At 44.2% G+C, this 16,923-nt stretch overlaps 1 protein-coding gene across 5 annotated transcripts in view; it reads left to right on the top strand.

The window, feature by feature from the left end:
* Positions 1-16,923, top strand: part of SGSM3 (small G protein signaling modulator 3) — a 35,460-nt gene that overhangs the window by 9,650 nt on the left and 8,887 nt on the right. For all 5 annotated transcript variants that reach the window (XM_037744360.1, XM_017544730.2, XM_037744361.1 and 2 more), the window contains exon 2: positions 16,656-16,772. In XM_037744360.1, coding sequence (XP_037600288.1) covers positions 16,766-16,772 — 7 coding nt within the window. In that variant the 5' untranslated portion in view covers positions 16,656-16,765. The remainder of the gene's footprint in view (positions 1-16,655; positions 16,773-16,923) is intronic.

The following is a 16,923-nucleotide window of genomic DNA, read 5'->3' as shown; positions in this document are numbered from 1 at the left end:
TGGAGTCTCACTCTGTCACCCAGGCTGGACTGCAGTGGCGTGATCTTGGCTCACTGCACCTCTGCTGCCCAGGTTCAAGCGATTCTCTTGCTTTAGCCTCCCAAGTATCTCGGATTACAGACACCTGCAACCATGCCCGGCTAATTTTTCTATTTTTAGTAGAAACGGGGTTTCACCATCTTGGTCAGGGTGGTCTTGAACTCCTGACCTCGTGATCCACCTGCCTCAGCCTCCCAAAGTGCTGGAATTACAGGAGTGAGTCACCTTGCCCGGCCTGTAACTTTTGTCATAACAATAGGCTGGGCTCACACCTGTAATTACAGCATTTTGGGAGGCCAAGGTAGGATGATCGCTTGAGCCCAGGAGTTTGAGACCAGCCTGGGCAATATTCTGAGATCCTGTCTACAAAAATAACAAAAAATTAAGAGGACGTGGTGGTGTGTGCTTGCAGTTCTAACTCCTCAGGAAGCTGAGGTGGGAGGATTGCTTGAGACGGGGAGGTCGAGGTTGCAATGAGCTGTGATCACACCACTTGACTCCAGCCTGGGCAACAGAGCAAGACCCTGCTCAAAAATAATAAAAATACAAATTGCTGTAGCTTCTATTTTTGTAAATTTCATTTTCCCCCATTGATTCACATAATATAAGCAATGTTTTAGCATGATAGTCCTCCATATTGGGAAGAACCAAGTAATCAGGAAAGGTTATAGAAAGAGTTTACTATATACTAGTCTGTAAAAGCCATCAGAAGAAAGGCATAAGGTTCTTTTTTTCTTCTTCTTTTTCGAGACAGGGTCTTGCTCTGTTGCCCAGGTTGGAGTGAAATGGTATGATCTTGGCTCATTGCAGCCTCCACCTCCAGGGCTCAGGTGATGATCCTCCCACCTGAGCCTCCCAAGTAGCTGGGACTACATGTGTGTGCTACCACACTCAGCTAATTTAAAAAAATATTTTGTAGAGATGAAGTCTCACTATGTTGCCCAGGCTGGTCTCAAACTCTTGGGCTCAAGTGATCCTCCTGCCTTGGCCTTCCAAAGTGCTGGGATAACAAGGTGTGAGCCTCCATGCCCAGCTACAAGGCATTTTAACAATACAATATACTGCATTTAGGAACTGGAAATACAAACTGAAGTATTATATTATTACTCTAAATTTAAAAGGTAAATCTAGAAGTTAAATAACTGGAGTCCTTTAGTTTCTGGAAAAGAACAAATGATACATAAGCATGAGAGCCCTTTATTGCTACCCAACATGTATGTAAATTATTGTGCAATTTGTTATAAGTTAATAATTCTTGGAGCCAGGCATGGTGTCTCACACTAGTAATCCCAGCACTTTGGGAGGCCAAGGTGGGAGGATTGCTTGAGGCTAAGAGTTCAAGACTGGCCTGGGCAACATGGAAAAACCCTGTCTTTACCAAAAATATATACAAAAATTGTCTGGGCATGGTGATATGCGCCTTAGTCCCAGTTACTCGGGAGGGTGAGGTAGGAGGATGATTTGAGGCTGGGAGGTTGAGGTTGCAGCGAGCCAAGGTTACCACACTCCAGCCTGGCAGACAGAGCCAGACCCTATCTCAAAAAAATAATTCTTATTTTATATTGTAGATTTATTTGTCTTTCTATTAGACTAGAATAAAAGTCCCACAAAAACAGGATTTTGTTTTGTTCACTGTCCTGTCTTGCATGGATCTAGCCTAGAGTCTGACACAGAGTAAGCACTCACGATGTTAAATGAAAGAATAAGAGTGGTGCCTGCCATGTGAGGTCAGGATAAGTTTAGGACCCATCATTCTGAAAGAGTAGGGGTGGAGACGAGTCTGATTGAAATCTAAAATGGCATTATATTAACAGCTACAAATATTGAGCACCCGTTCTTTCACTTATCTGTTGCTATATACTGATCACTCCAGAATTTAGCAGCTTAAAGCAACAATAATCATTTTATTATCTCTTGCTTGGGGGTTGGTTGGGGTCAGCTAGACCGTTTTTCGTGGGGTCTCTCAAACAGTTGTAGCTTGATGGGGCTGGAGTCGTCTCTAAAGTTTCCTTACATGTCTTTGGGTTGATGGTGGCTGTCAGCTTGGTGCCACCTGAGACTGCTGGCTGGAACACCTATATATGTCCTCTCCATGTTATCTTACCTATGTCACAGCATGGCGGGTGTGTTCTAACAGCTAACCTCCCAAGGGAACAAGGTGAAAATGCGTGACATTTTTATGACATAACCTCAGAAGCTACACAATATCACTGTATTCTCTTGGTTGAGGGAGTCACAGAGGTTTGCCTGGGTTCACGGGGAGTGGATGGGACATAGACCCCAGCAGTCGGTGGGAGATGTGTCATTGTCACATTTTAAGAAGAGCATGTGAGGTACGTTATATTGTGTTGGCTCATCTTTGGAAAATGGGGTCTCCGTGCCAAGCATGTGCTAGGGGTTTTAAGAACTTTTCACTTACTCTGTAGTTACCTATTACCCTAATTTTACTGATAGGGAAACTGAGGTTATGGAAGATTAATTGGCCACACAGCTAAGTGGCAGAGCAAGTTGTCAGGCCCAGGCCTTCTTGTTCCCACTGTAGCACTGTATAAAGGTGAATGGAGATTTTACAAAGGCCTGAAATACTATGGAAGGTACATTTATTAGGTACCTCATAAAACAAATAATTAAATATCTCATGAAACAGGTGATTACTACTTCAGCAAACATTAATTAAATCCCTAAGTACTCTACTAGGTGCCAATGAGGATTCAGCCCTTGAAGAGCTTTCAGTTTATAGATAAGACATCCACAACTAGTAAAATGAAATAGAAGTCACAAAAGAAAAAAAGATCGAAAAGAAAAAAGTCAGTAGGAACTAGTAAATGTTGAGAGGAAGTACTAAGGAAAACCTCACAGAAGTGGTGTTTCAGAGGCAAGCACTGAAAGAGGGATGGAATCTGGGTATTTGGAAATGGAAAGTGGCCTTTTCTTAGCAGAGGACACAATATAAATAAAGGCACACAGGCATGTTGAGACAGTAAGGAATGGCCCAGTTGGCTGAAGCTTAGGGTACATGAAGGAAAAATAAGCTGACTCAGAAAGTAGATTGGGGTCTATGGAATCAGAGCTGTGCTTCAGGGGATATTAACCTACTCTTTGTTTAACATAAACGGACTGATAATCTGAGGCACAGAAACCTTCAGGAGATTTTGACAGTGGCCCAGAAAAGTGGCAGGGAGGGTCTGGATTAAGGCAGTGGAATGGAGATGCTAGAGGCATTTTAGAGGTAAAATCAATAGACTTGCAACTGATTCAATGTGGGAGTAAAAGCAGGAGCCAAGGCCAGGCGCAGTGGCTCATGCCTGTAATCCCAGAACTTTGGGAGGCCAAAGTGGGAGGATCGCTTGAGACCAGGAGTTCAAGATCATATTGGGCAAGACAGTGGGACCTTGTCTCTAAAAATAAAAATACAAAAATTAGCCAGGCATGATGGCATGCATCCATAGTTCTAGCTACTCAGGAGTCTGAGGAGAGATGATCGCTTGAGCCTGGGAAGTCAAGGCTGCAGTGAGTCGTGATCCAGCCTGGATAACACAGGGAGACCCCATCTTCAATAAATAAACAAAAATTTTTTTAAAAATTAAAAAGAAATACATATTTTAATGTGTTGTGGTATATAGTTAAATGAGGCTATCCAACATTAAGTTGGAAATAATCTGTGTGCTGTCATGACTAGAGATAGAGATTTGTAGTTTATGACAGTAATAGCTAAATCCCCATTCAGAGTAGGAAGGGACTCCCCAGTTGGAATCCATTAGGAATGGATTAAAAGAAGACTGATGTGGGGAATGTCTTTTTTGGGTGTCTGGAGAAAGAAGAGGCAGTAAAGAAGCAGTTAAATACAAAAGAAAAACCAATACGGTCTGTGCCCTCAGAGTCTCAGAGTCATAGAACAGTTCAAGAAACCACAGTAAGTCAGCAGAGTCCGATGGTTCAGGGAATATCAGGAAATGTGGCCACAGGAACAGGATTCCAAATATGACTAGGAAATCACTGGAGACCTTAGCAGTTTAGGTGGTGACAGAAGCTAGATTGAAAAACTTAAGGAGTGAGTGGATTGATGAAACATCGATACATGATTCTACACTGCTTTTAAAAAGCTTGGCAGGGAGGCAGAGGAATAAGAGCTACAAAGGTGAATGCTTGAATGGATACAGGGATAGTTGCTTTGTTTTGTTTCATTTAATTCAGGGTACAGGAGATCTGAGTATTTGCCCTGGACACGGAGCCAGTGAAGAAAAGACTGAAGATGCACAAAAGAAAAGGGTATAAAGGAAATGGGTTGAAAGGCTTTTGTGGGTAAAGAAGTTAATCTACGAAGGAAGACAGCCACTTCTTTTCTGAGAAGGGCAGAAAGAGAAAACAGGTGAAAAGCAAGTTTCAACATGGAGAGTAAAGAAGTTGAGGAAACTTAAGTCTAATAATCTGAGCTTCGTTAGAGCTGGAGTGCAGTCCCTCAGCTGGGAGTGAGTGGCAGCAGGAGTAGTTGGGTATCAAAGAACTGTGAAAACGATTTGAAAGTATCACTGAAGGAAATATGACATAAAGTCAATTAGAGATGAACGAAGGTTGCTGAGCAGCAGTGAAGATAAATAGCATGTGGCTTGTTCCCTTTGTCCAGGAGGAACATGAGCAGAAAAAGCAATAAGAGGAACTTTTTTTTTTTTTTTTCTTCAAGACTGAGTCTCTCTCAGGTTGCCCAGGCTGGAGTGCAGTGGTGCAATCTCAGCCCACTGTAGCCTTGACCTCCCGGGCCCGGGTGATTCTCTCACCCTCAGTATCCCAGGTAGCTGGGATTACAAGCGCATGTCACCATGCCGGGCTAATTTTTTATTTTTAGTAGAGAAAGGGTTTTGCTGTGTTGCCCAGGCTGGTCTTGAACTCCTGGCCTAAAGCAATCCTCCTGTCTCAGCCTTCCAAAGTGTTGGGATTACATATGTGAGCCACTGGGCCTGGCCCCTAGTTTCTTTTTTCAAAAAATTTGAGAGATGAACCCAAAGGATCCTTCCAACCATAACTCATGACTCTGTGTGAGTCCCTTTGTCCTGCACCCCAGTACTAAAGAAGTTAATGCTCTCTAAATATAGGTGCAGATCTGTTAGAGAAGTTCATTTGCGCTTATGAGAATTTTCTCCTAATTTATCAGTTTAATTTTGGATTTTCACAAGAATTTTTTTAAAAAAATATAGTTGCTTTGTGTCTTAAATCCGGTTGGCTCCCACTAGGTCTCTCATCCCAAGTCAAGATATTTTGTTCCTGCACATGCACAGGTAGCTTCAGGATCTTTTCTGGAAATTCCCCTGCAGAGTTGATAACTAGATTGTGCTAGTCGGTATGGTATAGTGAGACTGCTTAGGAGTCAGTCCTTCTGTTTGATCTGGGCAAGATGTTTAAGCTCTTTGATCCCTGGTTTTCTCAGGTGTAAAATGGGGATAATGCCTGTGAGTGTGCCTAGCAGTGTGTTGAATGCTTAATACATACTATTTCTTCTTTCATACGTACCTTCCTTCTAATACCGCCATCTACTCACTGCCACAGAGTATAATAGTACATATACTCTGTATATAATGGTATATATACTCTATAATACCATATATACTCTAGTATAATTACCATTTTTTAGGGTTACTATGTAGGTATGCTCGTACCTGCAAATGAAACAGTTCCAGTAATTAGATAGATGGTAATTCAAATAAATGACATAAAGATGAGATAGTTTCTTGACCTCTGTAGTTTAATTATATGAAAAATAGCAACTTGGTTAACTATATTTATGATCTCCTCTTAAGTGCCCTAAGCTCCTATGTTAATATAAAACTTTCAATATAAGTTTCTCAGTGGCCTTCTTTGCCGGTCAGCCCTTAAGGAGCTTTATTTTCCTCAAGAAAACTTGTCTGCTATTTTTCAGAACTATCCGAATGCTGAGTTGCAGTTAGCTAACTGGTATTTATTTTACTTATACTTCCGAGGGGGTGGTTATCCCCCACCGCTGGTAGTGGAAATGACAGAAGGTTTATGCAGTTACCTTGCTTTTGCTTTCCTTATCCTTTCTAGAAACTGCTAGGCCATAAATATTAGAGGAATGATCCAGGGAGGGACTCAGGTAAGTCACCAGATTACCGTGGATGATTGATGACTTCAGCTGGAGGAGCTGGGCACGGTTATGAGTGTGAGCAAGTCTGCGTGGGGCAGCTGAGTGTAACTGGTACTCCTGTGCAGGGCGGGGACATGCATACTTTGTGTGCTGAATTCTAGGGTGAGGTTCCTGTTTCCCTGACCCATGTTTCCAGTCTGTGCTCTCCCTTACACAGTCACACCTAAGTCTTGCCTAAAGGAACACACTATCTCTGTCACAAAGAAAATATTGACTCAGGGAAGGGTAAGCAGCTCCAGCTGTAAACCTTGTAGGAGCAGGAGTGGAGCTCAAGGTACAGGGTGATTCTCAGAGTTACTTTGCTCTTCTGCTGATGCCAGTTTTGGGAGAGGCAACTGAGAAATTTGTATAATACCGTGGATGCTCACCTCAGATGTCCTTGACATAAGGGTGATATAAATGATCAAGAAAAATTACTAAGGTAGCCGGAGGGGGAGCCAGTTCTAGAATTCCAGTGCCACTAGCTGCTTCATCATGGAGTTTGGTGGGGTCCAAGTTTCAAGGCTGTCTTTACATACTTCTGAGTAATTGCTGTATTTAGCAGCATTCTCTGAGAGAACATGGGGTGGTTCCCAGATAATGCTGCCAAAGCAGAAAGTGCATTGGAGGCAAGTGAGGCAGGTGTTCACAGATGAGGCTGCAGGGAGTGGCAGGGGCTGCTAAGGTCATGCAGGGTCTTACAAACCAAGTTAACAAATTTGGACTTTTTCCTAAAAGCAAAGGGGAGTAAATGATCTGTTGCATTTTAAAAGAATTTCTGTAGCTGTAGGGTAAAGAGTAGATGGAGGGGAGGGGCCCAGAGTGGAGGCAGAGATTCAGTTGAGAGATATGTAATCATCATGATAGTGAAAAATGATAACAGCCCCAACTCGAAAGTAGCAACAAGCTGTAAGAGAAAAGGGGGCTTCAAAAACATAAAGACCAAATAGTTGAGGGGTGAAGATGGAAAGATGAAGAATCCATTAAACATGATGCCCATGTCCTGCCTGGAGAAAGTGGGTAGGTAGGTCGTAATGGCAATGGGACCACTGAAGGAGGACCAGGTTCATGAGGAAAGGTGGTGGCAAATTTGAAGAATATGGAGGAGCTGCCCACCAGCTGGATGTGCTGGTCTGAGGTTCAGAGAGAAATGTACATTGGAGCTAGAAATCAATTATCTGCCTGTTGATTTAATTGAAGTTGTGAGAGTCAACCAGAAGCTCCAGGAGAATGCAGAGAGCTAAAGGAGAGTCGAAAGCAGAACATTAAGGCATCTTAAGAAGAGGCATAGGAGGAGGAAAAGGAGACTAAGAAGGAGTCAAAAAGCCAGGAAGAAAACCAAAGGATCATGACGCATAGACACCCAGAGAGACTTGTTTTGAGATGGAGTCTCACTCTGTCACCAGGCTGGAATACAGTGGCCCGATTTCGGCTCACTGCAACCTCTGCCTCCCGGCTTCAAGCGATTCTCCTGCCTTAGCTTCCTGAGTAGCTGACAGGCCCACGCCACCACACCCAGCTAATTTTTTGTATTTTTAGTAGAGACGGGGTTTCACCATGTCTCGATCTCTTGATCTTGTGATTTACTCACATTGGCCTCCCAAAGTGCTGGGATTACAGGCATGAGCCAGTGCACCCAACCCGGAGAGTCTGTGTTTTAAGGAGTAAGTGGATTCAGAGCTAGATGCTACTGAGTGGTCAGATATGGTAAGAACTGCAGTGTAGTCACTGGATTTAATGAACTTCAGCTGTGCTGGATTGACTCCTTAGCTAGACCCAGCGCATGCTGAGGACACTAATAAAGCAGATACATGAAATGAAGAGAAAGTAGAACGCATTATTGGCTATTTCATAGATACAGAGGAAGACATCTAGGGAAAAACAAACATCTAAACTTTTAGAACTTCCTCATATTCGTTTCATTTTTATGTTGAATTAAATGGGGGGCACCCTAAATCTCTCTTGCTCTAAAATTGTTTTCATCTTTAACTTTGTTTGCATAGGTAACAGATTAACACGGTTAAAAATGCAAAAGGTACAGAAAGAGTATGAAGTAAAAGTCTCCCTGCCATCCAGCTTTCTTTATTTATATGAAAATTTCTCCCCTTTTTAACAAGTATTTTCATTCTTCTCACTGTTTTCCTTGCCTTTTTTTTTTTTTACTTAGCTCCTATCAGTTGACAGCTGCACACTATTTTATTATCTAGATATACTGTAATTAAACAGTCCTGTATCAGTGGGTATTGAGGTTTCCTAATATTTTGCCATCTAATATTGTGTTCACAACCAGTGCTATAGGTAGTTACGTTGTCTGTGGGTCATTTTGCTGGCACGTAGGATAAATTTCTAGAAGTGGGAATTGCTGGGCCAAAGAGCCTCTAAAGGTTTTAATTCAGTTCTGCTTATTAGAATCCCTGGCACTTAGCATGTAATGATGGTAGCTATTAGTAAGATGTGTGTAGACAGGTTGGTTGGGGGCCCAGAGGAATAGGGGCACCTAACATAAACTAAAGGCAGGGGGAGTATCAAAGAAGGCTGCTTTGAGGAGGCAGTGCCTGAGCGGTGCCTTGAAGTATAAGTCAGGTAAAGTGGTGGGCATTATGAGCAGGGGAGCAGTAGAGAGCAAAGACAGGAAAAGAGCGTGTTGTACATGGGGATCTTCTAGGAGTTTGGAGTGCCTCCATTTATCAAACAGTCTCTGCCACATTTCAGGCACTGGGCTAGGTACTGGACATAGGACAGATACACATGTACGTAAATTACAATATCACATGAGGTAAACAGCAGCATGTACAATGATGAATTCTGTCAGGGAAGGAGGTAGGGGACATGGAAGTTGGAAAGGAAGGCTTGTTAGAGGAGGCCACATCTGAGCTACAATTTGAAGACTATTGGTTGGCCGGCTGTGGTGGCTCAGGCCTGTAATCCCAGCACTTTGGGAGGCTGAGGTGGGTAGATCATTTGAGGTCAGGAATTCTGACCAACATGGTGAAACCCCATCTCTACTAAAAATACAAAAATTAGCCAGGCATGGTATGTGCTTGTAATCCTAGCTACTCGAGAGGCTGAGGCAGGAGAATTGTTTGAACCTGGGAGGCAGAGGTTGCAGTTGGCCGGGATCACACCACTGTACTCCAGACTAGGCGACAGAGCATCTTAAAAAAAAGAAAAGAATAATGGTCAAGGAGGAATTCAGGTCAGTGGTTCTCAAAGTGTGTTTCCTGGACCAAAAGCATCCACATCACCTGGGAAAGGCAGTCTGAGGTCCTACTCAGACCTGCTGAGTCAGAAATTTGGGGGCTGACACCCTTAGCTGTCTGGATTTTAGAAAGCCCTCCAGGTGATTCTGATACACTTTATAGTTTGAGAACCACTGATCAGCTGGGTGTGTTGGCTCATGCTTGTAATCCCAGCACTTGGGTGCACCTTGAGCCAGATGCTCCCAAAGTGCTGGGATTACAGGCATTTGAGACCAGCCTAGGCAACATAATGAGACCTCATCTCTACAAAAAATAAAAAAAAACTACACTGCAGCCTGGTGTGGTGGTGCACACCTGTTATCCCAGCTACTCAGGAGACTGAGATGGGAGGATTGCTTGAGCCTGGGAGTTCAAGGCTGCAATGAGCTCTGATCATGCCATTGCACTCCAGCCTGGGCAACAGAGTGAAACCCTTCTCAAAACATACCACAAAAAGTTGTGTTAGTGTAATTACAAGACTCAAGAGTTCAGAGCTTCCTTTCCCATGATTAGCCTATTGACTGTATTTATAACCCAGAGATTTCCTTTGCCCTGAAATTTATCTTGCTAGGACTTAAGTTTATCATTTGTGTTTGCATTTTACCGTATTCTCTCTCCATGAAAAAGAATGGTCCTGTGAGCAGTGGTGTAAAGTGCCAAGAAGTGCTTCTGAGCCTTGGGTTCTGACAGCCAGCGTCTCACCCAAACCCAGCTCAGGCCAGGCCTGGGCTGTGGCGAAAACTCAGGAGACACGGAGGCCTATCTGTAAATAGATTCATAAATACCATTTCCCCTCCCTTACAGCCTGCTTTGCAAGTTTTTGCACTTTTCTGGTATCCTTGTTTGGAAGTATCTCTTTTCCTTTAAACTGCTTTTAGTGGCTTTTGCTTTTGGAAAAGTATTTTATAGCCGGGTGCGGTGGCTCACGCCTGTAATCCCAGCACTTTGGGAGGCCGAGGCGGGTGGATCACGAGGTCAAGAGATCGAGACCATCCTGGTCAACACGGTGAAACCCCGTCTCTACTAAAACTACAAAACATTAGCTGGGCATGGTGGCACGTGCCTGTAATCCCAGCTACTCAGGAGGTTCAGGCAGGAGAATTGCCTGAACCCAGGAGGCAGAGGTTGCAGTGAGCCAAGATCGCGCCATTGCACTCCAGCCTGGGTAACAAGAGCGAAACTCCGTCTCAAAAAAAAAGTATTTTATTAATGCTTCATTATCATAGGAAACAACTGCAGCCCTATGTGAGGAGAGACAGCTGGGAATTTTATTTAGCCTTAAAAACAATCAAACAAAACCAGTGGCTTGGAAACCTGAGCTTCAAAGTATTGTCAGCTTTTCTTCCCAGTAATTATTCCAGTAATTACTTAAACTATCGTGTTGGGGTTGGGGGTGGTGGTGGTGGAGAGGGGCTTGTTACAGTAACTTGAAAATTTACAGGCTTTTTTTTTTTTTTTTTTTTTTTTTTTTTTTTATTTTTATTTTTTTTTCCCATTTTTTTTTTTTTTAGCAGTTTAGGAAATTCCTGATTTCACAGGTTGCTAAGATGTCAAATTCATGCAGTGCTGTGTTAGTAAATTGTTAGTTACAAATGAGAGAGAAGGAGATCCTTTTTCACACTTACGGATAAGCTATTTCTAATTGTTTACACTTTTGTTTTTCTTTCCTTGGTTTTGTATAAGCATTAAATCTCTGCAGAGGTGGATATTTTAGGTGGTGGCTAGTAGCAGCTCTGCAGAGGCAGAGAAAGGCAAGATAGAGAGAAGTTGTCAGTACTCAGCTTCATCGTTGATCCTTAGAAAAAAACTCAAGGAAGATACATTCTTACTCTAATGTTCTACTAAAACCTGTAATTATTTTAAAAATTGAGATGTAATTCGTATACCATAAAAGTTACTCTTTTAAAGTGTATAATTTGGCAGGGGGGAGGAGGAGCAGGGGCGGTGGTGGCTCACGCCTGTAATCCTAGCACTTTGGGAGGCTGAGGCAGGTGGATCACACCAGGTCAAAAGTTTGAGACCAGCCTGGCCAACGTGGTAAAACCCCGTCTCTACTAAAAATACAAAAATTGGGACTCCATGTTTGGGTCCCCTTCCACGAACACTCCCTTCGTGGAAGCCTGTCTTCCCCGCCTAAACTCCATCTGTCCCTATTCCCTTCCACTCAGTGTGGAAGCGCTCTTTCCTCTCCTGGCTTCCATCTTTTCTTTCTCTCACACAATGTGAGAGTTAGCTTTTTCTTTCTTACTTCTTCTCCTGTTTCTCTCTAAATAAACCACTTTCTACAAACACTTTTGAGTCCAAAAAAAAATAGTAGGCATATTAATCTGTTTTTACTGCAGCCTTTCTTGGACTTTGCCAGCTTTGTGCCTCTCTATCTAGGTGAGTTTTTATCCATAGCTTCCAGTCTCAGCTTCCCTCCTCACAGAGGAAACACAGTCTTCAGCATCTCAGAGGCCTCTTAGAAGTATTTTTGCTTCTACTGCTTACAGCTTTCGTGTTCCCTGGTAAATGTCTGTAGAAAACCGTCTGTGTCATAGTAGCAGCCATGCTGTGTTGTTAAGAAAATAGGAGACAGGACGTGATAGTAGGTCAGGAGTGCATGGGGGGCCAGATCCCTCTGATCTACATGAAGAGACCACAGGAAATGGACAGAACCTTTTCTGTCCCTCCCCACAGATGTGGGAAAACAGGGATTCATAGTGTTACCTGGCCTTCTGTGCTTTTTAAACAAAACTTGCCTTATAGGAAATTGTAGGATTAGCAAATAGGGAGTATGTACATTTAATTTTGAAACAATTCTTTCTAGAGCTCTGCAAAGGTGCCTAAATGAATCCTGTTTTTCAAAAGTCTCTGCCTCTCAATACTCCTGTGACCAGGAGGGCAGCTACCCTGACGTGGCTAACTCTCTGGGTCGTTCCTGCCAGCTCCCAGATGGCTGCTTTCAGGAAGGTTTCCATAGCGACTAGAGGCAGGAAAAACCTGCCCACCCAGCTTAACAATTCACATCCGGTTGGGCTCTGTAGCCAGTGCGAGAAGTGGTGTGTTTTTATATACTTATATACATGTATATGTGTGTGTAGCATTAAAGAGGTAAACCTTGCAGACTCTTTAAAGTAGATCTAGAATCTGGCTGGTGTGGTTCATACCTGTAATCACAGCACTTTGGGAGGCAAAGGCAGGAGGATCACTTAGGAGTTCAAGACCAACCTGGGCAACATAGAAAGACCTTGTCTCTGAAAAAATAAATAAGATAAAATATATCCAGAATCTGACCATTTCTCAGCATTCCCACCATAGCAAAGTCAACATACCTTTCACCCTGACTAATCCAACAACTTCCTTTATGTTCACCACCTCCTCTGCAAGGCAGCCAGAGTGAGCTCAAAGCCCTCCCTTGCTTTCTCAGCTCAGTGAGAATGAAGCCTAGCATCTCAGCCACACTGTGAGGCCTTGCAGCCCCCTGCTGCATGTCCTCCCACTCTTTCCTCATCACTCCCCCAGCCCCTCCGGCCTGCCTGCTGCCTTGCTGCTGTTTCAGCCTGCCCAGTGTGCTCCCAGCTTGGTGCTGCTACTCCCTGGATCTCCCTTCCCTTGGGTAGCCAGGAGCCCTCACTTCCTTTTGGTCTTTGCTTACATGTCCCTAACCCTTTTTCTTGAAGAGCTTCTCCTGACCACTTGATATAAATCCCCTCTCTTCTGACACTCTCCACACCTGACCTTGCTTTCTCACAGCACCGTAGTTATCACGATCTATTTCTGTGTTTATCATCTGATTCTCTCATGTAAGGGTCAAGACTTTTTCCCCTACTGTTGCATCCCAGCCCTTAGAAGCTGCCTGGCTCTTAGTGGTACTCAGCCCCATGAGCTGAATGAGTGAGTGAGTGGGAGGAGAGCCAAGATCAGGAAAGGGGAGTGACTCCTGAGTGGGTCTTCCCAGCCTTTTCAGGCCTCCACAGCCAGATGTAGCTCATTTCTCTCCTACAGCAGCCTGTATGTTCTCCCCACTTTTACTCTGCCCTTTGAGAACAACCAACCAAACTTCTGTGTCTGGGGCTGATGGTGATGAGGAGTCTTTCTCATGATCTCAACTGGGACATGTTATGTTGAACGTAATGGATGAATATCAGCAATTTCATATGGTTCAGCATAATAGTTTTTGGTATACCTTACTGGAGAGGGCCCAGATATTGACAGTTACTTTCTAGAAATTTTTAGGACTACCGATTGCCTGATACTTACTGAGTACTCATATGTGTCAGGGAGTGTGTGAAAGGCCTTATTTGCATCATCTCACGTAATCCTCATAACCGCAGTAAGGCATAGGTATTATCATTACATTCTATGAAAAAGAAAACTGACACTCAAAGAAGTGAGGCAAACTTGCTCAAGGTTATAATAAGTCGGGGAGTAGCAGAGCTAGGATTGGACTGGAGAGGTCTTTACTTTTTTTTTGAGACAGCATCTGGATCTGTCGCCCACACTGGAGTACAGTGGTGCAGTCTTGGCTCACTGCCACCTCAACTTCCTGGGTTCAAACAATTCTCGTGTCTCAGCCTCTCGAGTAGCTGGGATTACAGGCACACACCACCATGCCCGACTAATTTTTTTGTATTTTTAGCAGAGACAGGGTTTCACCATCTTGGCAAGGCTGGTTTCAGACTCCTGGCCTCAAATGATCCGCCAGCCTCTGCCTCCAAAAGTGCTGGGATTACAGGCATGAGCCACTGTGCCCAGCCTTTGAGATGCCTTTTTGTTTTTGAGATGGAATCTCGCTCTGTCATCCGAGCTGGAGTGCAGTGGCGAGATCTCGGCTCACTGCAACCTCCGCCTCCTGGGTTCAAGCGATTCTCCTGTCTCAGCTTCCCGAGTAGCTGGGACTAAAGGCGCACGCCACCATGCCCAGCTAATTTTTTTGTACTTTTTTTAGTAGAGACGGGGTTTCACCATGTTGGTCAGGATGGTCTCCATCTCTTTGTGATCAGCCTGCCTTGGCCTCCCAAAGTGCTGGGATTACAGGTGTGAGCCACCACGCCCAGCGGAGATGTCTTTACTGTTAATCATGGTGCAGAGGATGAGTGCTGACCCCACTTCCTCCTAAGGCTGACATGTGGTCATTCTGCCACAGCCATATGCCATCTCAGGGCTCCAAGCCAGCAGGAGGCGTAATAGAACACTGGGTTCCATTCCCAGGGCCATCTAGCTGGTGGCCATGTGTCCGTCATTTCCTAGGGTGGGGTTGCATGGTGTGGCAGGGCACAGTTTTGGGAGTCCATTTGGAAACTCTGTCACTCTCTTCTAGGCTTATTTTCTCTTGTGTATGGAATAAAGGTGATGTACTTCTAAATGTGTTTCAATGATTGAATGATGACATGAACTGTTTTTTAAAACTCCTGACTCGGTCTCTTTAATTTAAAAATAGGTAATCCTTTATCCAACTCATAATTCTGAGTCAAACCCTGTATCACCTATATTTTACACTGAAGGAAGACATTAAAGTTCCATTCTCTTCACACAGAACAAACCAACCAGGATGGCTGGCCCGTGGGGAAACAGATTCTGCCGCCTGGTTCTCAGCGGGCGTCTCTGGAAGCAGGAGGGAGCACCTCTCCCACTTGGGTACCAGAGTCTCTTTAATGGTCAGGAATGTTCTGCTTTGGCCTTTATCCTAAGCTTGGTTTAGTCAGCGTGTCTCTGGGGCAGGAGCAGAAGCTGAGCTGCCCATGGGAGCTACTTTTGTCCCCACACTTGTATGTCTTTAAAGAGAACTGGGATTTTCTCACAGCTCCCTTGAAGCAGTGGTTTGATTTTCCTCTTTTTTGTTGCTTTCTCACTTACCTAATTCTTCCCGATTTATTAACACCAGAATCCCATGGCAGATAGCATGGAGAATAGGGGCTGCTATGGACCAGGATAACAATTGTCATTTCTGAACTATCATTGTCTGAAAAATGGCAAAAGTAAATTTTTTTTCACTGCCAGGTTTAGGTAAATATAATTTCAAAAACGCATACAACTTGTCTTGAAGTCTTTCAGCCACATCTCATTGTTACCTCTGTTTCCTTTCACAGAGTGAGAGCCTTTCATTGTGTAGTTAGAAGTAAAAGGTTTGGCTAGGCACAGTGGCTCATGCTTGTAATCCCAGCACTTTGGGGAGGGTGGAGCAGGCGGATCTGTTGAGCTTGGGAGTTCGAGACAAGCCTGGGAAAATGGCAAAACTCTTATCTCTAGAAGACATGCAAAAATTAGCCCGGCATGGTGGCGTGTACCTGCATTCCTAGATACTCGGGAGGCTGAGATGGGAGGATCCCATGAGCCTAGGAGGTTGAGGCTGCAGTGAGCTGTGATTGTACCCTTCTACTCCAGCCTGGATGAAACCCTGTTTTAAAAAAAAAAAAAAAAAAAAAAAAAAAAAAAAAAAAAAAAAAAAAAAAAAGCCTGATTTACAAATGGACAAATGGTCAAAGGCCTGGTATAGCCTGTAATCCCAGCAGTTTGGGAGGGCAAGGCAGGCAGATTGCTTGAACACAGGTGTTTGAAACTTGGGGGCAACATGGCGAAAACCTGTCTCTACAAAAAAAATACAAAAATTAGCCAGACGTGGTGGCATGTGCTTGTAGTCCCAGCTACTTGGGAGGTTAAGGTGGAAGGATCACTTGAACCCAGAAGGCGGAGGCTGCAGTGAGCCAAGATCAAACCACTGCACTCTAGCCTGGGTGACAGAGAGAGACCCTGAGTCAAAAAACAGTAATAATAAACAAAAATAAAAATGGGCAAAGTGTGGCTTTTCCCTTCCGTTGTTAAACAATGGCTAGGCTTCAGTTCCCACTGCCTCCAGGATAGCAAAATCAGTGTGTGGGTGGAAAGGACTCCTCTTTACAGGATAGAGGGTGCTTTAGAATGACTTTCCTCAGGCCGGGCACCGGGGCTCACACCTGTAATCCCAGCACTTTGGGAGGCTGCAGCGGGTGGACCATAAGGTCAGGAGTTCAAGACCAGCCTGGCTGATATGATGAAACTCCATCTCTACTAAAAATACAAACATTAGCCGGGCATGGTGGTGTATACCTATATTCCCAGCTACTTGGAAGGGTCAGGCAGAAGAATCTCCTGAACTTGGGAGGCGGAGGTTGCTGTGAGCTGAGATCACGCCACTGCACTCCAGCCTGGGAGACAGAGCAAGACTCTGTCTCAAAAAAACAAACAAAAAGAAAAACCTTTCCTCTTTGCCCTCCTAACAGGGCAGATGATTCTGGACCAGATGAAGTCTGAGGAGCCTTCCAACTCTAAGATAGCAGGATAGGAGACTTCAAAGACTGGAGCTGCGGAAGAGTTGCTAGCCCTCAGCGCAATGTCAGGTAGAAGCAGGGGCTGGACTTGGAAAGGGGGTGTGAAGCTCTCACAGAGGAGCCAGAGGGATGGAAGCTGGCTTGTTTGTTTTCCATAAAATACCATCCAGATAGGCCGGGCGCGGTGGCTCACGCCTATAATCCCAGCACTTTGGGAGGC

Source organism: Cebus imitator, unplaced genomic scaffold (genome assembly GCF_001604975.1).
Source record: "Cebus imitator isolate Cc_AM_T3 unplaced genomic scaffold, Cebus_imitator-1.0 Scaffold170, whole genome shotgun sequence".
Classification (NCBI taxonomy): Eukaryota; Metazoa; Chordata; class Mammalia; order Primates; family Cebidae; genus Cebus; species Cebus imitator.
This window is presented reverse-complemented; position numbering and strand designations above follow the sequence as displayed.